This window comes from Arvicola amphibius, chromosome 9, assembly GCF_903992535.2.
Source record: "Arvicola amphibius chromosome 9, mArvAmp1.2, whole genome shotgun sequence".
NCBI classification, from domain to species: Eukaryota; Metazoa; Chordata; class Mammalia; order Rodentia; family Cricetidae; genus Arvicola; species Arvicola amphibius.
The window spans coordinates 64,484,962-64,512,410 of record NC_052055.2 but is presented as its reverse complement, the minus strand read 5'-3'; the positions used below and the strand labels follow the sequence as shown (position 1 = coordinate 64,512,410).

The window sequence follows — 27,449 nt, the reverse complement described above, 5'->3', positions numbered from 1 at the left end:
GCACTCATTTGTCCAGTGTCTGCCTTTTCCACATCTCCTACGTATACCTGAAGGCTGAGTCCTCCTATGTCTGTTATTTCTAGAAGAGGCATTATTATTATTATTATTATTATTATTGTTATTATTATTATTGTTGTTATTATTATTATTATTATTTCTGAAAATCCGTTGTCTGCAATTCCTTTTAATATGTCCCATCTTGCCACAGTTAAAACATTTGGTAACTTGATGTCTCCTTTTTGCATTAGAAATTGCTTCTTCGACCCATGCTTCAGTGCCATAGTCAAATGATTCAACATTCATTGTATGTAAGACCCATTCGTCCAAGGGCGCTGATCTCATCTTTAAAGGCCCCAGGATCCTTTTACACTCCACATTGGCATTCTCATAAGCCAAAGATTCAATTATTATACGTCTTGCTTCTGGGTCAGATATCCCTATCTGTACAGCTTTAGTTAGCCTTTGTAAAAAATCACTAAAGGGTTCTCTCTGACCCTGTTTAACTCTGATATATGATTCCAGTCTCTGTCCTGGGTCTTGAACCCTGTCCCAAGCCTTTAAAGCTGCTGTAGTACATATGGATAAGGTGTGTTCATCATAATTCGCTTGTTCCAGAGGATCAGAGAAAAGTCCTTCACCTAGAATTTGATCTAGGGAGATCTCAATTCCCTTTGCTCTTTCCTGCTGTTCTAAAAGTTTAGCCTCTTGTCTGAACATGCATTTCCAATTTAATTGTGACCCACTCTCTAGAACAGCTGATACTAATTGTACCCAATCATGGGGCGTTGCCTTATTGCTTATAGACCAAGTTTTGAGCATCTCTCTAACAAAGGACGAATGTAGCCCAAAGTTCATAATAGCTTGTTTAATTTCTTTGAGATCATTCATACGGACGGGTTCCCATGTATATTCCTTGATGACTTTAGGGTTTTTGGAACCAGTCACCTTTTCTGACGTTACTATTGGAAAGGCAGGTAGAACTTTATGGAAATTATCCCGGAGAGTTTTACTCATTGACGGAGTTAAATTTCGCCTTTGTACCGTTTGCTCCTGTTCTATAATTTCCTCAATCTTTTCTAATCTGCTTACTATTCCCTTCTGTAAGGCCTGGATCTCCTGTCCAGAATTATGCTCCAAGGCCTTCATGGAGGATTCCAAAACATGAAGTTTGTCCAGTAGAGTTAGTATCTCATCCTTGGATAGAATTTTCATGGCATGAATTGTGCCTTCTTGTATTGACAATCTGTCAGCCAATCTGTCATATCCTTTAGACAAAATCCGATTTTCACATTCAGCAGTTTTAATTCTCTCTGATAATGTTTCAGACAGGGACTGAAGTTTACGATCCAAATCAGCTGTTCTCTCCTCCGCAGCAATGAGTCTCTCCTTAATATCAGACTGTAGTTTTTCTAAATTTTGCTCATTTGACCGAGTCATATCAGACAAAGCCCTATTCCCTTCCTTGAGACCTTCAAACTCTTGCTTGGTGTCAGTCTGAATTGTTTTTGCAAATACCTCGACCAACTTAAAGTTGTCACTCAAAACAGTTGTGCCCTTTCTTAAGCATTCAACCTCTGTCCTAAGAATCCTGGTTTCATTCTGTAAGGACTTTATCATTTTTCTATTTTCAAACCATGTAAGGGAGAAACCAAATACAAGAAAAATTGCAAGCCCTATAAACATCCAAGTTATGGGAATATCATATGTATCCTGTAATATTTCTACCATAGTACAATTAAATAGACTGCAGAAGCTTTCAACGGTGATATGGTCAGACATTTTTTTTTTTTTTTTTTTAATCAAAAGAAATTTTACCTGAAATGACCGTTCCCTGCCAGTAGGTCGCTAGGGCAATAACCGCTCGGCCAAACCGAGTCTGCAGTACCAGCGGAGCTCGAATGTTGGGACTCTGGCAGTAACCGCTAGTCTCCGGCAGGTCAGGGCCCAGGCCGAACTCAGCCGGGACTGGTGCTGCCTGAGGGGTTAGCGAGCTCGGACTGAGTCACCCGCGCGCACACACACACACACGTCCTTTGCTCCGTACAAGCGGGGCTGGGACAGGCTAGTCTGGGAAACTGCTCTGAAGCAATCAAGAGCCCAAGGCCGAATCCCTGCCACGCAGTGTGGGAACTGGAGCTGAAGGCTCCCAAATGCCCTAGTTGGACGCCAAATGAAGGTGCGTGGTTGATCGGCAGTTATGATTCACCAGACAAGCTTTAATATATATAAGTCAGTTTTAATAAAGGAAAGGAAAGGGAACTTACAAATCCAAGGTTCCAGCGAGGAGGGCAGGAAAACAAAGAGCAGGCAGGCCGCAGGCCCGCAAGATTTTATAAGTCAATATTAGCCTAAGGGGGACACGCCTAAGAGGGACACGCCTAAGAGGGACACGCCTTTAGACCAAGGGGGACACGCCTTTAAGCCAAGGGGGACACGCCTTACAAAACAAGGTTTTGGGCTAGGCTTCCCCTTCAGAACCTGGGAGAATGGAGCCCATAAATGAGGAGAACTAAAGTCTCATGCAATAGATAACTTTATTCAAAGCATCAGACAATTTCTACTCTGAAGGTTAAGAGGAGTCACATGAGTAAAGTGTCCAATCACAAGGGCAAGCTGCATATGGTGAACAAGCTATGTGTGGCAAAAACATGTTTTCCATAAAGGCATATAAACATATAACAATAGCCAGTTATAATGAATAATCTGAAGTAAACTCACTCTTATCCAACACCTAGAGGAAGCATGAACAATTCTGTGTTTCTTTAGAAACTGAGGTCATAAGACTCTTGTCTTGGTTTCTTGGAGTTTTCTCACAAGCAAGCAGAAATCTCCTCATATGACTCCATCCTTGGACCTTGGAGCTGACAATCTCATCTTTGCCAAGTAACTGCAGTCTGGCACTGCTTTCTTTCTTTTTTTTTTTTTTTTTTCCTCATGGTTTATTTTTTTTATATTTAAAAATTTCCATCTCCTTCCCTCCTCCTCCCCCTTCCCTTCCCTCCTCCTCCCCCTTCCCTCCCCTCCTTCTCCCCCTTCCCTCCCCTCCCCTCCACCAATACCTCCCCTCCCTCCCTCTCAAGGCCAAGGAGCCATCAGGGTTCCCCACTCTATGCTAAGACCAAGGTCCTCCCAACTCCCCCCAGGTCCAGGAAGGTGATCGACCAAGCTGAGAAGGCTCCCACAGAGCCCGTCCATGAAGAACAATCAGAGCCCAGAGCCATTGTCCTTTGCTTCTCAGTCAGCCCCCGCTGTTGGCCACATTCAGAGAGACGGGTTTGGTCGCATGATCCATCAGTCCCATTCCAACTGGAGTTGGTGATCTCCCATTAGTTCTGTCCCACCGTCTCCATGAGTGAACGCACCCCTCTCGTTCCTGACTTTCTCCCTCATGTTCTCGCTCCTTCTGCTCCTCATCAGGACCTTGGGAGCTCAGTCCAGTGCTCCAATGTGGGGCTCAGTCACCTTCCCCATCTGTCGCCAGCTGGAGGTTCCCTCACGGTCCTGACTTTCTGTCTCTGAATGTCCCATAGCTTCTGAAAGATTACAGATACAGAGTCATTTTCTGATTGGCCGATTTTCCTAGATCATGTTTATTTATATATCAATTAAAATTCTTTCCCTCTCAACTCATTTATGTGTTTTAACTTTATAAAATTCTTTTCACAGAAGTTCAATCTTGATAGCAATTTGGTTTTTTATTCAAAGCAGTTGAACTTAATAATATATGGTGTGGGTTTTTTTCCAGGAACAAGACCTAGTTCCATTTTTTTTTTACTTATTTCTTATGGAGTGTCCCAGATTTGATGTGCTATGTGGCCACAGAATCATCAGTTATCACAAAATCAGGGAAACCAAACTACAGTTTCTAAAATGAGGATGGATAGGGCTTCAAATTTATTTTCAGAATCTCTAGGGGAGGTGGATGAAGCTCTTTAATTTTTTTCCAGCAGTGATACTAATTGGGATTCACATGTGATGTCATTCCTACTCTGAATTTGCCATTCCCTTGTAATGAGTTGCCATGGTCAAGCACAGTGACTAAAGTCTGATATTTGCAACTATACCTGAACCAATCACTAAGTGGCTTTGGAAGGAAGAAGAAATGATGCTCATGTTGCTGAATGTTAGCTGTGCATTGCATGTAGGCATGAGCTCCTGAAAATCCCATGACCACAAGGTCAAGCAGTAAGGACTTACTCTTCTCATATTTTAGAATGCTGAGCATCCTGGAAGAGCAGTTCTAGAGCCCTTGGAGCGTTCTCTTACGCTGTGTTCTGCATTTTGGTTCAATTCTTCTACCTGTGAGGTCATTCTTTGAAGATGTCTCCTGCACCCGTGAAAAGCATGAAGAAAGAGGGACGAGGCATTCTTCCCCTTAGGCTTTGACTTTCCTGGTGGGAAAGAATGTTCTTGTGTCACCTTCTCTTCCAGACATTTTATCACCATATCATCAGCCATACTCTGTCACGTGGTCATGGTCATAATTTAACAGGGAGAGATGCTAAGAAATTGAACTTCTTTGGATTGATCTAATCTTTAATAAATAATAAATAAGTATAAGAAAAAGAATCTAGAAATGAGCTTGAGTCAACCAATCATAGAGTCTATGAAACTCTTCTGTGTTTCTGATTTTATGTCTACCAGTGTGAGATAACACCCTACTGTGTGGACAGGCAAGTTTCAGAGAGAGCATAGGAACTGGCCATGGCCCCAGTGTGTGAAAGGCAGAAGCATCAGTACCCATGGCCCTCTGATCTATTTCGTAACTTCCTACCAGGTCCTAGCACTTCTTATGAAGCCAAGAAGAGAAAACTGAAGTGAGTTAAGCTGGAAGCTGGTCTCCTGAGTTCCTTTTCCAAGTCTTTCTGCCACAACAGATATTTATGGGCATCATTGCTTTTGTTGTTGTTGTTATTTTAATTACTAGTTTTTATTTAAAGTTCTTTCTATTTAAGTACCTGTTGGAGAACTGACTGACATGTTTGTTTTTCTGGGTGTTGGTTAGAAATGTAGACGTCCATGACCCATATAGGAATTTGCATTTCAAGAAGATCCTAGGGAATCAGATGCACACCAAGACTGCAAAGCCTTCCCCTCTACATACACCCAACAGAGACATCTGACTATCCAGACACAAGTACCTCAGTCCTGCTCACTCCATCATAGCACCCCATTCTTTGTTATGCCAGCCTTTATGCCTATTTGAAACAATTTCAAAAGTTACTTTCCATTGTTAATTGCTTCCTCTATCAAAACTTAAGCTCATCAAAATTCTATCTCCGTGCTTAGAGAGTGAGAGTCTGGCATGTATTATGTGCTCAATAGAAGTTTGATAGATGTCTGAATGATAGATAAATGTATAAATGTGTAAGCAAAATCCAATTTGGGAAACTTTGATCTTCAGTGGTATAGAGCAGTATAATGTTCTTGATGATTTTGAATGCTTGGATGCTAATTTTGAAAGACATATGGCTCAGGTGTTCAAACTAATAACTACATGCTTATGTTCAACTTGATTTGAACCATAATTAACAAAGTCTGCTTTCTCTCAAAATATGTTCCGAAAGCTCATATCAAATAAGATTTTTGATTCTTACTGAGTTTTCTACTTATCACTCAGTATCTAAGAGTATCAATTTAGCCATATTTTGAAAGACAGTTGAAACCATTTTTAAAAGATTTTAGAAATAACATCCAGTACAAGAATTAAGCCACTGATCAGCTATTAATTAAATCTAAGATGATTTTATGTACTTTGAATATTCTAATTTCATTTGGCCATCATGATGCCCTTTTCTCTTGTTGAAGAGAGTCGTTTTGTTGCTGCTGTCATTTTTGACATAATGGAAGAAAACATTTGCAAAAAGCTATGACTGGATAAAGAGACATATTAAAAGAATGAACATTTTATCACAAGAGACAGAGGTCTCCTCCAAGAAATCTATATTGAGTTTTTATCCAATACATGCTGAAATTGAAGCAACTGTATTGATACCTAAAGGCTTCAAATTTATTGTTTTTATTAAAGTACATACTTTTTAAAAAATCCTATACTTTGAATTTTTGGCATTCACGATAATGCAATGATGAAAATGAGCTGCCTCAATGTCTTTCTCTCTCTTAAAATGGATCAGGATGATCTCTGCAAACCCAAGGCCTGCATAGTCTACAGAGTGAGTTCTAGAATATCCAGTGCTACACAGAGAAATCCTCTCTCCAAAGAAGCAAAAGAGAGGGAGAAAAGGAGTGAGGTACAGAAAATGAGAATGCAATTTTAACACATGCTAGAAATTATCACTATGTAAGTATTACTAAGATAATGACAGTTATAAGAAATCAGCTGTTTAGCAGTGAACTTAAAATAAGCTGTGTCATACACATATGTCAAAATGAACTCATATTTAAATGACTTTTGCTGAAAATAAGAATTTGATTTTAGTAAAACTCACCATGAGGTGGGCAGAAAACTTAGTTTCTAATGTTTTGCAGGTTTCTTCAGCAGTTAATCTGTTTGACTATCACTCAGAAAAAGATATACAAGCTCCTATGTTCAATCATAAAACTGTGCTGTATTTCTGTAATTTTGAGGGGGAGGAAATCATTATCACAAGGAAATATGACCCTTGAGGAAGTGCTGCCATTTAGAAGTTTAATTTTTAATACATTATGGTGTAGAGTTTAATATTTGGGTGAAAGATTTCTTTTCGATGAGAAGACAGGTTTTGATTGATGTTTCAAAGTCTGCAGAATCATAGATTCTGTGGGCCCTATGACCATCACAACTTTCATTTTCCTATGTGTTTTGTCTTAGAGCTACAATTGCACGTTTCTGAGTTATTTCAGAAACTAATATTATCTTTTCCAATCTTATCTTTGTTTTAAAACTTTCAGCTCTTCTGCTTTCTCAAACTTTCTAATGTACTTTGTGTACCCCATCTGAAATGTGTTTGGGTATAAAAGTCATGTGGAACATTTAGTGAGTACTTACTTCAGTTACTACTTTAAAGTATTTCAAAATATTTATCAATTTAATCTTCCCACAAACCCTGTCATACAGGTAAAACTAATGGCATGTTTTGAGACAGATTCTAAGTTTGTAGCCTAGGTTGGCCTTATACTCGGAATCTTCGTACCTTAGTCCGCACAGTGATGCGACTGCATGTATGTGCCACTATGCTCAGTTATTGTCAATATTTCAAAAGTTAAATGGGGTGTGTTGATAGCTCTAATTTAGAGTATTTGCTTAGCATACCCAAAGCTCTGAATTCAATCTCAAGTGCTTCAAAAATTATGTTACCTAAGGTCATATAGTTAGAAAATAGAAAGGCTGGATTCTGAGCCTATGATAAATTCATCTTCGGAGTCCGCACCTCATGAATGTTGTGAGATACAAAACTATACTGACAATATAATAAACACATACATAGTATTATGTTATAATAAAAATTGCAACTAATGATGAAGGTATCCTGAGAACAGAACTTTCTGTCCCAACTGATTTAGGTGTACCCCTCACCCTGTAAATGAGTGTCCTCTGGCAAAGTTCTCTAAGATCTGTAATTCGTGTTTTTAATAGAGACCTTTTATCTAGTCATAATTGATTAAACCATTGACCATTAGGATTGCCTCAGTTTCTAACCTCTCTCCACAGGAAGAGGATGATGGAAAGCTTAAATTCTCTAATCCTACGATCAATTCCTCTTCCAGTGACTTTCCACCTTCCCAGAGTCACTTCATTCCTATAAATTCTGCTAGCCTGAGTGAGATTTAGTATAAACAATAAAATATGCTCCTCTTGCCTCATTGCTCAAGCAAATTCTGAAAGCTTTAGGAGTCCTGTTCAGAAGCCAGAGAAGAAGATTAGATGCACCCTTCTCTTAGAGTGCTACAATCTCACAGTTCCATTTCTTCTTTTTTCTTTTTTTTTTCTGTGTATAGTTTTAAGGAAATTTGTACTGATTAGTTTTAACTGTTAATTTGAACAACCTGGGATCACCCTGGAAGAAAATTTCCACTGACAAATGACCTTGGTCATGTTGGCCTACGGAAGCATTTGTGAGAGATTGTCTTGTTTCTTAGTTACCCCTGTCTCTTTAAGTGCCACCATGCCTTAGGCTGTGCTCTGGGTTATATAGCAGTGAGGAAAGTCGCCTGAGCATGAGCTACCAAGTAAGAACAGATGCTCTTCATGTGGATGTGACGGACATAGCCGCTAGAGTTCCTGCCTCCTTAATGTCCCTGAAACTAGGAAACTAGGAAAGACTTCCACACCAATTCTACCTTCCAGAGAACTGAATTATATCAAAGCTAAAGAGACCTTTTCCATGCATGAATTCTGTATAAAAGAATACAATTAACATTAAACAAGTACTTTGATTTATCAATTACCCAGCTAAATTTTCTCAAGGAAAGAAAACAGCATTTAAATGTGTAAAAGAATATTTCATTTGCTTTGATTATTAGAAAAACATCTGACCCCTCTCTTCTGGAAGAACTGCAAGTTCTGCTCTCTATTTGGGTTCCTGTGCCCCAAACTCTTTCATCATCTGGCTACTTTCCTTTAAACTCCTGTGAACCCTTGAGACTCAGTGCACACTTGTGCATATTATGTCTTGTAAATCTCATAAATAATGAGTTTGATGAAAGCCTAGCTCTTAAGAGCCTGCATTTAAAGTCTTCTGCAGCTTCAAGATAACTGTCTAAAGTCATTATGGCTGCTACTTAATGAGCCACTATGATGCTTGGGATTATCGTGTTTTAATTTCTTCTTAGTTTTCCAGATCCCTATAATTGCAAATTCTTTTTAACTCCACCCACAATGAGCTTCCTTCTGATTGTTTCTAACCACACCTTTTCTCAAAAACATATTTCAAAATACATTTCTTATTCACTATGTTTTTCATTAGTGAAATTCAAATATTTTAATGATGAATTTCATATTTACTGTGTAATATTACCTGCAAATAAAATTATTATAAGCTCCAGATACAAAATTTATATTAGAAAACTTGAAATTTAAAACATTTTTAAAATTTAATTATATTTTTAGTCATAGTCTTCCCTTCTCCAAGTTCTTTTCTACCTTTCTCTATCAACCCAACTTTGTTCTTCCTCAAAAAACAAAATCCTAATAAAACAATCTCTCCCAAACCAAGATAACAAAATAAAACATCCCCCCAAAACACACCAAACTGTGAACAAATAAATGTATACAGAAAAAATGAAGTTCATTAGACGTTGGTAATTTACTCTGTACACAGTTGATCTACTCAGTGTCACTCCACTGGTGAAAACTGACTTTCCCTCTCCTAGCAGCAGGTATGAAATGAAAGTTCAGTTGCCAGTCTTTATCCTAGTGGCTAGGTTTTGTTCTTTACTCACTCACTCACTCATTCATTCATTCATTCAATTAAAAATATAGCAAAATAAAATACAATAAAATGAGACAAAAACTATCACATCAAGGTTGCACAGACAAATCAACTAAGGAAAGAAACCCAAGAGAAGGCATAAGGATCAGAGACCCACACAAGAAACCATAAACATACTAAACTTGAAATCATAAGGTAAGTGAATAAGACCTGGTAGAGACTTATGCAGGCCTGTCCATGCTGCTTCAGGCTCTGTGAGTTGATGTGAGCTTGCTCATGTAGATTTAGGGGCCTTGTTTTATTGGTGTCCTCCACTCTGTCTGGTTCTTAAACTCTTCCTGCCTCCTCTTCCATGAGTTACCTGACCTCTGATGAGAAGAATTTGATGGAGATATCACATTTAGAGCTGTGTGTTTCAAGGTCTCACTCTGCATAATGTATTGCTGTGAGTCTCTGTATTTGTTCCCACCTGCTACAGGAGGAAGCTTCTGTGATGATGGCTGAGCAAGGCACTAGTCTATAAGCATAGGAGTAATGAACATTGTTAAGAGTTGTTTTGTCACTACTTCATTAAAAAATACAAATAGCATTTGCTTTTATCCTTGGTTCCTGGGGTAGTCTCTGGTTCTTGCTCATCTAATTAGTGTTGGGTAAAGGTTCCATCTCATGGGATGGGCCTTAAATCAAATCAATTATTGGTTGGTTACTCCCACAAGCTTTGTGCCAAGATTTTCTAGCATATCTCACAGGCAGTACAACACTGTAGATAAAAGGGTTGTTGCTGGTGTGGTGTTTGTATTTATCTTTTGAAAACATGCAGAGTACCTTCCTATACCAAAGACTTTAGAATGTAGGAGTTGGTGTAGTTAAGCACCAACTCAACATCGCTATGTTCAACTAGTTGTATAGGTGTTGTCTTCAGCAACGGGACTTTGCTGTCATGGAGAACCTTGCTTTCTCGGGGAGAGCCTCCTCTTTGGAGAACAGCCTGGGTTGATTGGAGCTTCCTATGGGCCCATTTAGTCAACAACTCAACTAGATACAACTCAATCCTGGTTCTGGAAGTTTCATTTGGTGAAATAAATAGACAGTGAGGACTTTGTCTCCCCCACCATTTGATGATCTTATTTAGATTGTCTTCATATATTTATGTACTTTAGGAAGTTTCTACTATATTAGGTTTCCATACTACCCCTCAAATACCCCTTAATTATAGCTGTCTCTGTATTTCCACCCACATACCTTCCCTCTTTCTCCCCTCTTGATCTTCCCATTCCAGCTCTTTCCTGCTTCCATCTCAATCTGTCTATTGTATTTTCCTTTCCCAATGAGATCTGTTTCCTCTAGGCCAACAGTTTTCAGCTTGTAAGTCAGTCACGACTCCCACAGTATTTACATAACAGTATCATTGACCTAGCAGCTAATATTCACATTTAAGCAATACTGACATTTAAGCAATATTCACATTTAAGCTAATACATACCATTTTTGTTTTTCTGTGTCTGGGAAATCTCAGTCAGGTTGATTTTTTTTTGATCCCTCCATTTGCTTGCAAATTTGAAGTTTATGTGTTTCCAAATTATTAATCAAATGACAGCAGAGAGATTTTTAAAGGACACAAGTCCATGGATCAATGATAATCATAATAAAATCAACAAAATATTCCAAGATGAAAAATAAATGGATGAGTAAGAATGAACTTCTGAGACTCTTAAATTCTAAGTTCCAAAGGAAATAGATAAGTCAAATCAATTTCTACCATAACGTACTACAGCAGCTCACAGTGATAAGTAAATAAATAAGCAAATGTAATAAGTATATTAACAGAGGGATGTATAGGGAAGGAGAATGTGTAAAACTAGCAGGGTGAGAAATCCATACAGGAACTAGTTGGAATTCCCAAAACTGAAACACCTGAGTTTCCTGGCATTACAAATAAAACAGAAAGTGACTCTGGGTTTCCAATAGCACAGAAGGTCATGAACTGGAAAGACCTTTAACTTCCCAAGAGAAATTCTGGAAGCTAGCAAATGGTGGAATGCTGTCTTAAAAACCAAGATGACTAAACTAAGGTAGAACCTGTACCCAGTCAAATTGCTAAGAGTAGAAAGGACAGTTGTATTTCAAGGCATAGGGATCTCTGAAATTTTTGGCTTTCACTTGCTTTTCCTTAATGTTCTGCTATGAGTTGTGGTGCATCAAACTAACACAAAAGAAGACACCGGTGGTCACAGAAACAAAGATAAAATATGAGAGGACAGAGAAGGTAACTAGGATGGTGAGCAGAGTAACAAAAAAAGCTGCACCAGATTCTCTAAGTAGCTGCCCAGATTAAGGTAGGCAGATATACTAATACACTTTCAAATTTAATTGACCTTTCTCTTGACACGACATATATATTCAGAGAAGTTTAATACATATTTGGAAAATTTACATTTTATTAATGATAAATGTAAAAACAAAGCATCATTGTTACCAAGATGGGACCTCTGGCATGTATGTGTGGGCATTTTTGAGAGAGGCTGAAGGGGAAGTCCCACCCTGAATGTGGAAGTATCTTTCTATGTTTGGGGACATAGACTAAAGTATCAGGGGAAAGTGATCTACAGACCAGCACTCACCTTGGGTATAATGTATTTGGCTGACTCATACTTCAGCCATCATGACTCCCGGGCCATGATGGACTACATTCCCAAACTGAGCCAAAATAAACCCTTCTCACGGTTGCCTCTGTCTGGTGTTTTGTCACAATAACAGAAGTAAATAATACACAAAACAAATCCAAAAATCCAGAGAATCATTAGATCTGAACCAAAGAAAACATACAAAAAGAAAACACCAGGTAGCACACTTCAGGACTGAAGGAATACCTGAAGGGAAGCCTAGGATTCAGGTTCTAGCATCTCCACTTAGAAAAAAAAATCATTACTCTTCAAATGTCTCAGTTCCCACAAACTCCGGGCATTGAGCTAGGAAAACTATAGCTACAACCCAGTTCTCCACACTGTTGCTATCCATGGTCTTGGACATCCAAGTTCAACTGTGACTTAAAATATTAGTTAGCCTTTTAGTTTTTCAAGAGAGAGAAATCTTGGTTATGTAATTTTATTAAATTATTTTTCATAATTTGCATTTTCCCATTAGTTACTTATTATAATGCTTAAGTTTTGAAATTTAAAGTTAATCATAAATGTATGTGAACAGAAGCTAAGTAGTATGTACATGTATGTGGGTAAGGGTGGCGGCATTTTAAATCTGTTCTAGTTTCACTCTGTTGTTCTAAAAAAATATTCTGATATAAAATAGCCAGGGGAAGGATAAGTTTACTTAAGCTCTTAGGTTACAGTCGATCATAAAAGAAGTCAGGGCAGGGACTCAGGTGGGGTCTTGGAGGAGAAACTGTGGAGAAATGCTCTTTGCTGCCTTACTCTCCTGGGCTTATGTTACGCTAGATTTCTTATACATAGGAAATGGTGCCATCTACATTAGAAAGAACCCTTCCACATCAATTGACAATTAGGACAATCCTTCATGGATATTCTTTTTTTTTTTATTTTTCTCATTTTTTTATTCAAGATTTCCATCTCCTCCCCTCCTCTTCCCCCTTACTTCCCCTCCCTTCCACCCATACCCCCACTCCACCCCTCTCCAAAGACAAAGAGCCATCAGGGTTCCCTTCACTATGTTAAGTCCAAGGTCCTCCCAGCTCCCCCTAAGTCCAGGAAGGTGAGCAACCAAACTGACAAGGCTCACAGTGAGCCCGTCCATGCTGTAGAGTTCTTGTTCATTGCCATTGTCCTTGGTTTCTCAGTCCTCCTCCAGCGTCAGCCACATTCAGAGAGTCCGGTTTGGTCCCCTGTTCCATCAGTCCCATTCCAACTGGACTTGGTGGTCTCCCGTTAGATCTGTCCCACCGTCTTAATGGGTAAAAGCACTCCTCGCGGTCCTGGCTTCCTTGCTCATGATCTCCCTCCTTTTGCTCCTCATCAGGACCTTGAGAGCTCAGTCTGGTGCTCCTATGTGGGGCTCTGTCATTTTCTCCCTCCAATGCCAGGTGAAGGTTCTATGGTGATATGCAAGATATTCATGTGGAAGAATGGATGAAGAAAGTGTGGAATATATACATATTAGAGTACTACTCGGCGGTAAAAAACAATGACATCTTGAATTTTGCATGCAAATGGATGGAAATAGAAAACACCATCCTGAGCGAGGTAACCCAGGCCCAAAAAGATGAACATGGGATGTACTCACTCATAATTGGTTTCTAGCCATAAATAAAGGACATCGAGCCTATAATTCGTAAAAAATCCTAGAGAAGCTATATAAGAAGGTGAACCCAAAGAAAAACATATAGTTATCCTCTTGGATATTGGAAGTAGACAAGATTGCCGGACAAAAAATGGGAACATGGGGGTGGGGTGGGATGGGGAGATGGGGGGATGGGGAGAGAAAAGTGTGAAGTGGAGGATGGGAAGAGCTTGGGGGAACAGGATGGTTGGGATATAGGAAGGGTGGATATGGGAACAAGGAATTATAAATCTTAGTTAAGGGAGCCATTCTAGGGTTGGCAGAGACTTGACTCTAGAGGGGTTCCCAGGTGTTCAGGATGACGCCCCCAGCTAGTTCCTTGGGCAGCTTAGGAGGGGGTGCCAGAAATGTCCAGATCCTATCTTCATGGATATTCTTATAGGCAATCTGTTCTAGGTAGTTCCTCAATTGAGAATCCCTTCTCAGATGACCATAGCCTGGTTAAAGCTAACATTCTAAAACTAACCACTATACTCCCTTTCTTGCCAACTTGACACAAATGTATCACTTTAAGCTACAACTTTTCATTCCTTGTTACTCAATGTTTCATGTAAATATCATAATGCAAAACACAGTTCAACTGTTAAAAGTCCTGCAGTCTTTAAAATTCCCCACACTTTATACATCCAAAGTATTTCTTAAAATCTAAAGTCTTTTCATTTCAGGTTTCTGTAAAATAAAATATTAATTTAGAAACTTCTTATTACAAAAAAAAAATAAAAGGGTCATTAGAACAATCAGAGCCAAGTAAAACCAAAACCTAACAACGTAAATCCAAATCTTGTAGCTGAACATCTGGCATTGAGAATTCCTTGTATCTTCTGACTCCAAAGGACTTGGGTGGTCCCAGTTCTGTATCTGTGCCAACTATAGCACACATGCCTTTGTAGACTTACGCTGGCTGTATTCCACACCTGTTACTGTCATGAGCAGACATCCCATGTCCCTGGGATCTCCAGTATATGGGATATCCATTGCAGCTTAGGCTGAACCTTCATTAATTGCATCTCCTGGCTCCTTTCTCCATGACCCCTTCAGTTCTGCAGCTTTCATGCCTCATAACAGTGCCACAGGGTGTGCTGGTACACATGACCACATTCAGCTTCCTGCTGGAGTTGTAATTTGGGCCTCAATGAACCACAGATTCTGTGTGCTGTCTGAGGAAAAGCTTTCTTATTGTCCCAAAGAAGCCCAAGAATTTTCAACTCAATATTGATTGTCATTTGTTAACCAGAGTTATTTCTTAACTGTCCCTGATCTTACTCCAAACCATCATTCTAATGAGCTCTGTCACAAGCCTTGAAACAAAAATCTGTTTCCCTTTGAAACTTCACAAGGCAGGTCTGTTGTCTGCATTTATCTCAGCATTCCCGTCTTCCAAGCTCCCATGGAGCTCTGAGCACACAATGACTTTCCCTACTCAACATTCCAAAATTCTTCACAATCTTCCAACTAAATAGCCCAGTCAGGTTCATCCCAGTAATACCCTATTCTCTATCTCCTTTCTGTTGTCATAAAATATTCTAATGAAAAACAACTGAGGGAAAGGATGGGCTTATTTAACTTACACTTCCAGACCACAGTCCATTACTGAGGAAAGTCAGAACAGGAACTCAAGCTTGTACATGAAGCAGAACCCATGGAAGAATGTTGCTTGGGGTCTATTTGCAGTCTTAGGCTTAGCTAGCTTTCTTATCCAGCCCAGATTCACCTGCACAGGTATAGTGCTGCCCACAGTGAGGTGGGCTACCTTCAACTAACAATCAAGGCAGTTCCCAGGCATGCCCATAGGCCAAGGCGATTTAGTTCATCTCTCCATTTATAAAGTGATTTCTAAATAAAAAAGAGTCCAGTCACTAGAAAATTCTTGATTTTTAGACATTGAATAAGAGGACATGGAAACTGATTTTCCAAGGAGCATTGCACCATTTATTCTGCATACATTCATACCCCATGCCTTGTATTTTTAAAAGAATATGCATGCTAAGTTAACAACACCAAATGCATTAAAAAATCAACTCTCAGATCAATTGCACTCATCCAAATCAGTACTAACTTACCAATAATAAATAATGTGTAAAATATTACTAAAAAATGACACCAAAATAAACTAAAGAAGTTAACTTTTTTGTTGAAATCTCTATAACTGGTGAGAATGTCATCTGGCCTAGGGTGAGAGGTCAGTGTTTCTTCCTAGGCTGGTGAGTGTTTAATGATCCAGCCTAGGTTGTGACAGACAAATGTTCCAACCTAGACTGACTCTGAAGACAAACAGAAACACTTCAATATAAAGAATAAGCAAAATCTAGCTGCCTAGAAGTTGGGAGATAATTCCAATAGAGAACATTGGCCACTGAGATAAAGCAAGAGGCAGGATTTGAAACTGTGGTGCGGTGATTCTCTCAGTTGGACTGGTTCATATGAACTTTTAGTAAGTCCAGAGCTCTCAGGCATTTAAGGCAGGTTGTAGTCAGCAAGTGATGCCTGCATGTATCTGTCAACCAAGTGGAAACAAGGTGAGAAAAGATTAAACTAGAAACAGAAGTTAAAATTTATGAACTTAAAGTAAAATATTACATTTGAAACTGTCAGGTCCTTAGTCTTAGTAAGTGGAAAGGGGAGGAATCCTAAGACCAGGAGAGAGAAAAATATCATCCTCAGGAATAGACAGGTGGGGAAAACTTAGGCTGCACTTAACTGGACTCCTTTTGACCTGTGAGAAGCAAGTCCAGATTTTTTTTAATCCTATATGAATTTTTATTTTACAAAAGAACATAAAACTTTTAGATACATTAATATCACTAGTCTGTACTGAAATCCATATTGTAGAAAAAGCAGGTAATGGGTATCTGTAAAATAACAGTAATACCTTTGAGTCCAAATAAAAACTACAGATTAGGGTTAGAAGCATGGACATTTGATTGGACAGAGATATCTTTGGCTTGGTGAGAAATGCCTTCAAGATTATATTTAGATGGCAACCAAAATAAATTCAAAATCTCAAGCTTGTCACTGAACAGTAAGTAGTCATTGCTCTAACAACATATCAGAACTTTATTAAATGCTAAACTCTCAACTTTTGTTCCATAGAAGGGGAAAATAATCTGAAACATTTTTATATCTTAAATTATTTATTTATATTTGTGTAACTTGCATTTACATAGCAAATCATTTTTGAGACCCTTCAAGCATATAAACTTTTATATACTCAAACCTTTATTTAGATCCATACCAAGGCTTGATTTTTATATATACAATGAGCTAACAAGTTGACAATAGCCTTGGGGAAGAACCTGGTTGCCTGCTGTTAAACGCTGTCAATACTATCAGAGATTCAAGGATAAATTGTACCTGAGTGTAGACCAAGATGCTTCCAAATCTATTAAAAATGAGAAGGACAAGTCCATACCTAGGCCTTCATAACATTGGGGGCAGAAGTAACAGAATTACAGTCTTTGCCAGGCTCATGAGGTAAAAGTTTATCTGTGATGGAGCATGGGTATGACATGTCTTAAGATGTGATGTGGTACATGTAATGACATGTGGTACATGTCATTCACTCTGGTAAACACTAGGGGTAGTGACTGCAGAGACTTTAATGGGGAGATCTCTTAGAAGCCTGGTGCAACACAATTCTGTATTCTGTCAATCATGTTTTAAATAAATGCTGATTGTTCAGTAGCCAGGCAGGAAGTATAGGCAGGACAACCAGACAGGAAGTAGAGGTGGGTCAATGAAAATAGGAGGATTTTGGGAAGGAGGAAGCCCATTCCTCCCCAGTCCTGTCCAGAAACTGAAGAAGCAAGATGTGACCTGCCTCTCTGAAAAAGGTACTGAGCAATGTGGCTAACATAGATAAGAATAATGGATTAATATAAGTTATAAGAGTTAATAAGAAGCCTGAGCTAATGGGCCAATCAGTTTATAACTTATGAAGATGTGACTTTCTTTGGGACCTAATGACTGTGGGAACCAGGTAGGACAGAAACCCTAACAAGCAGGCCCTCTTGTTACAGAAGCCCTGCTGGAGAACCAGACTGGGCTGCAGTCCAATTCCAAGAAGATTATTTGTTGACTCCACATTCATTCACCACCAGTTGAAACTGAGTAGCTTTAGGAGATATTATTGTTATTGTTATTATTATTATTATTATCATTATTATTATTATTATTATTATTATTATTATTAGTTCAGGAACAGAATCTTCTATGACACACCTGTAACACCACCATGTGGACTGGATAATGAGTGCAGATATTCTGAAAAAGAAATGTGACCTTTTTCAGGATGATGTTCTTCCACAGAACTCAGTTTAGACTGAGGTCCAAGGAATGAGGATTGTGAACAAGCCCAATGGCAACTGTGCACTTCTTTTGGTTAGTATCCTGGCTTACAGAGCAGAGTGGCTTACAGGGTACAATTCCTTTACTAACTGTCATAGAATTTCTTTATATGCTTTTAAAATTATTTTTATTTATGTTTAGTATATAGATCATATGTATGTATGTAGTGCCTTTAGAAACCAGAGAGGATGCTGAATACCCCAATAACTGGAGTTAGTGATGCATATGGATGTTGGAAGAACAGCAAATATTTAACCTCTGAGCCATTGGTCGAAGTCCTCTGAACAATCTGTCCCTATCCATTGGGTCTTCTGTCCATACCCACTGGGCAGTCTCTCTATATCCACTGGATCATCTGTTCATATCCACTGGGCCATCTGTCCATACTCACTGTGTCATCTATGCATACCTACTGGGTCATCTGTGCATACCTATCTGGCCATCTGGCCATACCCACTAGGCCATCTGTCTATTTCCACTGAGTCATCTGCCCAGCTCAGTCACAGACTTTCTATCCCCTTCCAAATGTAAGTTATTGAGTGGTCAGGTGGAATAAGTAATAAAATACAAAATTTATATTTAATTCAGTCTTAGCTTTTTATTAGGTTTGTCAACATGACTTATTTCCCTTATAAATGCCCTTATATCTGTGATCTATGATTGTTCCCATGTTGAGTATTTTATGTGAGGTCAGAGATAAAAAAATTTTTTTCAGAGAAAATATAAAAGTCATCAAAATATGTATTTATATCTGGGAAAGAGCATCAGAGAATGAATTTCATATTTCATATTTGTAGCTTTGGTAAAATGAATTGTTTTAAGATTCTAGGAACTAATATCCACACCCATGCCACCTCAACTCAGTTCATAATGAATAAATGCAAAAACTATATGAGGAAATGCATGGAATTGCACACTGGGGACTCCCAGCATTCTTTACCTTGATACTTATGTTAATGATGTTTTTTCATTTCAATATTTTATTTTTGTCTTTAGTAAACTATAAAAAAACTGTCAATGATTGTGTTCTTGACTGCCAGTAGATATTCTACCAGGTCAGAGATAATTGCTGTACTTTTTGATTGTCAAGGATTTTTTTTAAAAAAAAAATTACTGATTTCCATGACCATATGCAGTGGAATGACTATTTAACCTCTGTGTTTCTTGAGATAGGACCATCCTTGTCACAAGCCTAAGTGAGTATGATATATTACATTAATTTTTATATTCAGTTTGCTAATGCTTTATTTAGGGTCTGTTCTGCATCCATAAAGATGGTGGTTCATGGTTTTCCTGTTGTATTTACTTTTCTGGTTTGGGTACCAGACATTTTCAGAGTTGTTCTAGAAAAGCTATCAATAGAATTTTTTGTTCCTATGGTAGCTGGCACACACGTATAAGCAGTAACACTAGAACATTAAGGCCAATGTAAGTGACATGAGACCTTATTCCCTGAAAAATAACCAAAAAAGAATTACCTTTTACATAAAAGTTTATCCCATGGCCTCTAGAAATGTTTGAAACAGGTGAGATGATAGTAATGTAAACACCATAGTTTTTCTTCTTCCTCACTGTGGTGAGTGTCTTCATGATTTTTATTACATGTTGATGTTAATTTAATCTAGAACAGCACTTCTTAACCTGTGGGTTGCTACTTACAGGTTGAGAACCATTGACTTAGAACCAGGCGGCAGATCCCTACACACCTTCTGCTTTCCTTTTAACTTCATGTAATGTCTCTGTGTCCTAGGAGATGCTGAGCTTTCTCTGCCCAAGACACAGTTTGTTTTAACTTTATCATAAATGGCTATAACTTTTATTCTCCATCTTGTCTACCTGCATTAATTCTTCAGAGTTCAATCCCAAATCTTCTACCTCAAGTAATGTACACCCAGTCCAAATAATTTAATCAAATCCACTGTTGAATGGCTGGTCAGCTTTGCTACAAAATACCTCAAAATTGAAATGTAAAATATATGTACTAGAAAATATTTTTTCTAACCAGAATACACCCTACATCACTTTGAACAATAGAATTTGACGTGTATCACTTAGAAAAGGATATAATAGACCAGCTGGAGATACCATTTCTAAATCACTTTGCTTCTTTACTAGCATTGTGGTAGCATATTATTTTATATCACTTATATTTTATTAAAAATATACAGTGTAGATGGAAATTTTTGTCCCACATGGTCCTACAACCATTCAGCTCCAAAGATATACACAGAGGCTTACAATAATTATAAACTGGCATATTAGCTCAAACTTATTGTTAACTAAATTTTACAACTTGAATTAACCCATAGTGTTATCTATGTTCAGCCAAGTGGCTTGCTACATTTTCTCAGTGAGGCATTCTCATCTTGTTTCCTCTCTGCCTTGCTGGTGACTGACTCTCTGCCTTTCCTCTTCCCAGATATTTTAGGATGGTTGCCCCGCCTATACTTCCTGCCTAGCTACTGGCCAATCAGTGTTTTATTAAGTCAACATGAGTAACAAATTTTACAGTGTACAAGAGCATTGTCCCATAGCAATACTACTTAGTTTTGAATTCATGTAAATACAATAAAAAGTCTTGCCATGGTGCCTGTGATGTTTATCCATTTGTGTTTTCAATACTGCCTTTATAAGATACTTCTGTATTAAGAGATAGGCTTTGTTTTATTTTATGTTTAATTTACATAAATCCAGTTATTTGGGACTATAATACTCCTTGACTGCAATTTATAGTATTTATATATGGACATTTGATTGATTTGCAGGTATTCACACAATTGCATACCTGTATTATGTGGATATGTGTCTACGTATGTGTTCATGCATGTATATTATAAATACCTGTGAAGTAAATATTTTGTATGTATATTGTTACAGAACAATGTGTTGGTTTTTAAATTTTTTTGAATTTTGAATTTTGTTTGTTTCCTCTGGCTGTGAACCAAAACCTAAAACCATTTTAAACAGGGAGATTTTAGGTTTTGTAAGTGGAGTGATTTTACATCTCATAAGTGGTGTGGTTTTAGGTCCTGTAAGTGGAGTGATTTTCACAGTCAGACTTGGGCAAAGACTTAGTTGTAATGGCACGTTTTAGGGACTATATCTTGCTTCTACTTAAAGCCAAGACTAAGACAAAAATGTTTCTTTGACATTTTCCTTTGAGGGTCTTCTTTTTAAGATGATAAAATTATTGATGTTTAATTTTGAAAATCTCAGCTATTAATTAGGTTTCCCCATGAGAAGAGAACCACCTGACTGTCATAAATATCATCTCAGGTCCATTTCTTAATAACATTATAATTTCATTTGTCATTTTGCAAGGAACTAACATTTTATAAGCATCCTGCTAGTATTAGCACATTCCTGTAGACATTGTCACAGAACTCAGGTTGTTTGTAAATTGAAATACACTTAAGTTACTCTTACTCTTCTAGTAATTATATTTTAAGTGGAACATGTAGGATCCTAAGTAAATAAATGGTTAATACATAAAGAACGTATCTGAACAGGTAACAATTACAATAATATAAATAATGTGGATTTCAATATTTATTAGTTATTTGAATATATAGCAATGTTTTATATTTTACTTTTATTTAAAAATTTCAAATTCTGGAAGAAAAAGAATATTAGAAGAAATATGCATACATATTAAAAAAAACTTTCCTGTGAAAAAATTTAGTTCTTCAAGATATAATGTCTAGTCACCAGAAACAGGTAAACTGATAGTCTGACAACATTAAAAATATTTATTTTTTGCTACATAAAGAACAAAATCAAATAATAAAATTTCAGTCATAAATATGACAAGAAAATGGCTATTTGATTAAAAATGAAGAAACTAGGTTCGTACTCTCCATGAAGCTTTGTCCTTATTGCCTAGCTTTCATAGTATGGCTATGCAGGCTCATGGTGAAAAAAGTTATTAACAGTCCCACCCAGCTGTGAACACTGTGAATTGCAGTAATAACCAGTGTGACAAGATAATCCCTTGGATGCAGGGTGGCATGAATGATTTAAGGGAACCAACTACTTTTCTGGTTGGATTTAAAACCTGCTCCTGGGGCTACAACACATGGCCAGTACTCACAGTTCCCAATAGTGAACCTACTACTTTTATTTTGCCCCACTTAGGACAAAGTATTAAATTGTCTTCAATATTTATTTCTTTCTAGTTATACATCAGTGCAACTCTCATAACTTATCAATGAAAATTTCTTTGTACAGTGGATAGTGTTTAATGCAAAAACTCACAATTGATCAAATTGCAGAGAATAGGCTAAGTAGAGTGTTCAGCCACAAAATAGATATAATACCTATTCCCAAGGCTAAGGAATCATCAGTGAGGAGGGAGCAGAAGTCAGGGAGGAAGGGGCAGAAAGACCTCAAAGAGACAGAAATTATGGAGGGCCAGAGTAAACATTGTCTTCTGGGCCTGAGAGGACCATTGCGCTTACCATCTCATAGCAGCTATGGGTGCCTGCTTAAGACCCACCCAAGATAAATCCAGCCACTATTCTAGCGTGGACAGGAGGCAGTTCATGAACCTTCACGCTAGCTGAGGATCTATGGATGGATGCTGATAGCTCCAGTCAGAGTTTTCTTTCTCCTGGTAAGCTGACTGCATTCCAGTGGATTCCCCACACCCAGAAGTATATGGACAATACAAACTGAATTCAAAGGCCTATGAAAAAATAATAAAAGAGGACATGCAATTGGGAGGTTAAGGAGATAGGGACAAATCTTGTGGAAGTTAAGAGGAAGACCTGCGAATTAAAAAAGAATCAATTAATTTTTTTTCTCATGGTTTATTTTTTTATATTTAAAAATTTCCATCTCCTCCCCTCCTCCTCCCACCTCCCTCCGCTCCTACTCCCACTTCCCTCCTCTCCTTCTCCCCCTTCCCTCCCCTCCCCTCCACCCATACCTCCCCTCCCTCCCTCTCAAGGCCAAGGAGCCATCAGGGTTCCCTACTCTATGCTAAGACCAAGGTCCTTCCAACTCCCCCCAGGTCCAGGAAGGTGATCGACCAAGCTGAGAAGGCTCCCACAGAGCCCGTCCATGCAGAAGAATCAGAGCCCAGAGCCATTGTCCTTTGCTTCTCAGTCAGCCCCCGCTGTTGGCCACATTCAGAGAGACGGGTTTGGTCGCATGATCCATCCGTCCCATTCCAACTGGAGTTGGTGATCTCCCATTAGTTCTGTCCCACCGTCTCCATGAGTGAACTCACCCCTCACGTTCCTGACTTTCTTTCTCATGTTCTCTCTCCTTCTGCTCCTCATCAGGACCTTGGGAGCTCAGTCCGGTGCTCCAATGTGGGGCTCTGTCATTTTCCCCATCTATCGCCAGCTGGAGGTTCCCTCACGGTCCTGACTTTCTTTCTCATGTTCTCTCTCCTTCTGCTCCTCATCAGGACCTTGGGAGCTCAGTCCAGTGCTCCAATGTGGGGTTCAGTCATTTTCCCCATCTATCGCCAGATGGAGGTTCCCTCACGGTAAATTGACAAGACTGTGTCAAGTTGATGGTTAATAAAAACTGTATAAACAGTTTTATTATAAACTTTCTATTGATACAAAGAAGAACTATTTAAATGTGACTCTTATATTTGCTTTGGAAATTACCTAGGGGAAAAGGCTTTCTAAATGTTAACTATAGTTGATGGGGGAGCTAACCAATCCCTTGTCTGAGGGGCATGACTCCTCCGGGGCTCCAAATACCTTTAAAACATCCGTGTACATTTGTTCTCTCTCTCCTTATTTCCTGCACTCCTCGCTGAAACCTTGAATTTTTAATAAAGAAAAGTTCCCTTTTCTTTCCTTTATTAAAGCTGAATATTATATATTAAAGCTAGTCTGGTTAATCATAATTGCCAATCAACCACGCCCTACATATAGTTAGCGATAGGAATATAATAGATCTAGATGGAAACAGAATCTTGTGCTCGCTGAACGCTCTGTTTCATGTGTATTTTACTTTGATGTTTAAGTAACAATGCAGCTACAATAATGTTGAAAAACAAGTAAATTATATTGAACTAAAATTGAAATAAATGTCATCAGGAGGCATCAGATAATTTTAAGTGCTTGAAAAAATATAAAATATGGTATGGCTTTGCACATGATCTATCAGAATGTGACATCTGTGAGATGAAATGTTGCATTCTCTGTTGTCTTATGAGTTTTTTTTTTCCCTCCAGACAGAACCAAAGGAAGATCAAAAGCAGGGACCCACTTTGACTCCGCCCGGAGACGGAGCCGCGCCGTCCTTTATCACATCTCAGGACACCTGCAAAGAAGAGAAAAGAACAAATTGAAAATAAATAATGTAGGTGGTACGTGTGTGTATTGTGGACCCCAGGTCTCCTGGAGAGCTATATTTGATACACTAAGGAGAAGTTCCAATTACTCATTTATTGAGTTTCTTTTAGCTTTTTTTCCCACTTTGACTTGCATTTACCCATAAAGAACAGACTAGAAAAGGTCAGTGTCACGAGGCATTTCTGTGAAACACGTGCAATTGTGGTGTCACCAGAGCACAGAGACTAGAGTGCTGTTGGAGTGACATCGCGGGGTGCTGGAGAGCAACATACCAGACAGACTCTGCTTTAGGAAACAAGACAGTGGAGCAAGTCAGGTTTATAGTGATTGTCGGTTACTGACCACTTTATAAATTTAATTTCAGTGTCAATGTTACTATTTATCTCATTCCCCTTTGTGCCTTTATCCAGGGTACCCAGGGGCCAATACAGGACTTCATTCCATTGAAGACTTTGCTTCTGTACAAAACAGATGGAACTTGCATTGGAATTGCAGGCTATCCTAATTAGGCTACATAAAAGTTTCACTTTTAGTGAATTACAGTGAGGATTGTTTCCTAAAGCAGTGTGCTCACCTCTCAAAAACCATTGTGGCAGTAAAAACTGCTTGTCTTCTTTTTATAGAGATCTAATTACACATCATACTCTCAAGAAATTTACACTTAACTGGTTTGAACACAAAGAACTTGGTGGAGAAACCCAGAACAGTTTCTGTTTTGTTCCCTACCTTCAAAGACAGCTTTTCATGTGGAGTGATCAGACTCTGCAGGTTTGCAGGTGTCTGTGGGTGGAAAACTGAATGCTCTACTTGTCAGTGGAATCAGAAACAGTCGTACCCAACAAACAGAAGTTCTTTGGGATTTTGAGACTGGTCCAGATGTCCTGGGAGCTGAGGACCCTGGGTTCTCACAGCCTTCCTTTACAGCCAGTATCATGGGGACCCTGACTTATAGCCAGTCTTGATGACACAAGCCTTGCTTCAGGGTTGCAAAGTATCAGTTTGTAGCCAACAAAAAAGGTATATAAACCTAGGGTGTGGGGAGCAACTTGATTTGGCTTTAATGTGACTCCCTTCTGGAAGTTATAGTCTGTATTCTGGTCCACTTCATCCAACAAGTCCTGGCTGTTCAGCCCTTCACTCCTGTGGAAAGTTCAACATGGTGGTGTGGAATTTTTTTGTTGTTGCTGTTTAACTCACTATGATAGTTTTCTGGTTTTTGGTGTGGGATTTTTAGTGTGTGTGTGTGTGTACCGTTGATAGGCATGTATGCAGAGATTTGGTTATGCCGTCTTTTTGCTTTAGTTGAAAAGCATTTACATGAGATTCTCTGAAACACTGCATGTCTCAGTGAAATTAAACTGCATTTGTCAAGCCCTGCTGTTTTCCCCTATAGATTTAAAAAAACTATAAATATTACTTAAAAATCTGTATGAAAGTTATAACTCTCACTCTTTAGTCACTTGCTATATTTCCACTTCCTGTTCATTTCAGGAGGGAGGGTGATGACTAAGAATGTCTCAGCAGCTCGGAGACATCGAGAGCACAGGGGCCCTGATTCTGAAGCCAGCTGTAGACTCTGCAGTGGCCTCAGTCGCTGTACCCTTTTCAGCACGACAGAGAGCAGCAAATGATCAGATAGCAGGAATATAGAAGGAAGGACAGAAAAGGCCTTGCACTTACTGGCAAAGAAAAGAAAATCTTAGGAGAATTCTAGATGTATGACCCATGCACATAAATAGAACCACCATCATTTTATCACACTGGCTGCTTAAATCTTCCTTCCTTTCATTCTGTTATTCAATCCTCACAGCAAGCTAGTAAGTACTACATATGGTTTTTATTAGCTCCATTTTAACAAAGGGAAAATCCAACTATGGGGGATAGTAATTAAAACTCCCTAAAGTAGAAGAACAAGCTAAGGTTCTCAGACATTAATTTTTCTGGCTCAAATCCCTGTCTTGCTCTTGAGCAGCCTTTCCCCATACGTGGTCCTATACTGCAATCACAGGAAACGAACTAGGCCTGTGTCCAGGTTTGAGGATGGGAAGATAATACCTTTAACATAGGTTCTAAGTTTCCCTGGAAACTGCTGGAAAAAGACTTTAATTCATTTTGATTTTGATTCTTTGCTCTGTGAAATGAGATAAGAATGGAGCTAGTCTATGCAGGAGAAATAAATATTGTACAGGTCTTAGGAGAGAGCCACTCAGAAGTTTGAGAGGAATGCTAGCCATGCCCAAATATCACCAGCTCAGGGATCCCCGTTCATTAGTAGCATTTTCATGCTACTAATGCGCTGCCCACTGTAGTGACTTAAGAACGTTTTTTCTGCCCCCTCATACATTCAGAGGAGAATTTCAGAGAAATGTTGCAAAATACTTTAGAAAACAAACATCTTAATTAGGGTTGGAGGTAACTAGTGAATTTGGATAATTCATAGGATAAAAATTAATGAACTAAAACAAGGTTATTTATAAAGCATGGCCCTCGAAATTAAGAAATGCAGCTGCTCTAAATCTATTATTTTTTTGTTTAAAACCTTATCATAGTCCTTAGATAAGCACCATGTGTTTAACAGTTATAAACACTGAGACGTTTCTTCCATTTCCATAGATTGCACAATTTTTTTCACATTTTGTTTTTTCTTGTTTTGTTTTGTATTCTGGATTTTCGAGACAGGGTTTCTCTGAAGCTTTGCAGCCTGTACTGGAACTAGCTCTTGTAGACCAGGTTGGCCTCAAACTCAGAGAAATCTACCTACCTCTGCCTCCTGAGTGCTGGGATTAAAGGCGTGTGTCACCACTGCCCAGGCTCACACGCATATTTTTTTTTTCATTGTCATGGTTTATTTTTTTTTATATTTAAAAATTTCCATCTCCTTCCCTCCTCCTCCCCCTCCCTCCGCTCCTCCTCCCCCTTCCTGCCCCTCCTTCTCCCCCTTCCCTCCCCTTCCCTCCACCCATACCTCCCCTCCCCTCCACCCATACCTCCCCTCCCTCCCTCTCAAGGCCAAGGAGTCATCAGGGTTCCCCACTCTATGCTAAGTCCAAGGTCCTCCCAACTCCCCCCAGGTCCAGGAAGGTGATCGACCAAGCTGAGAAGGCTC

General features: G+C 38.8%; 1 protein-coding gene across 1 annotated transcript in view; it reads left to right on the top strand.

The window, feature by feature from the left end:
- Kcnh8 (potassium voltage-gated channel subfamily H member 8) overlaps positions 1–27,449 on the top strand; it is a 463,803-nt gene that overhangs the window by 203,219 nt on the left and 233,135 nt on the right. The window contains exon 4 of the mRNA XM_038342973.1: positions 24,223–24,350. Coding sequence (XP_038198901.1) covers positions 24,223–24,350 — 128 coding nt within the window. The remainder of the gene's footprint in view (positions 1–24,222; positions 24,351–27,449) is intronic.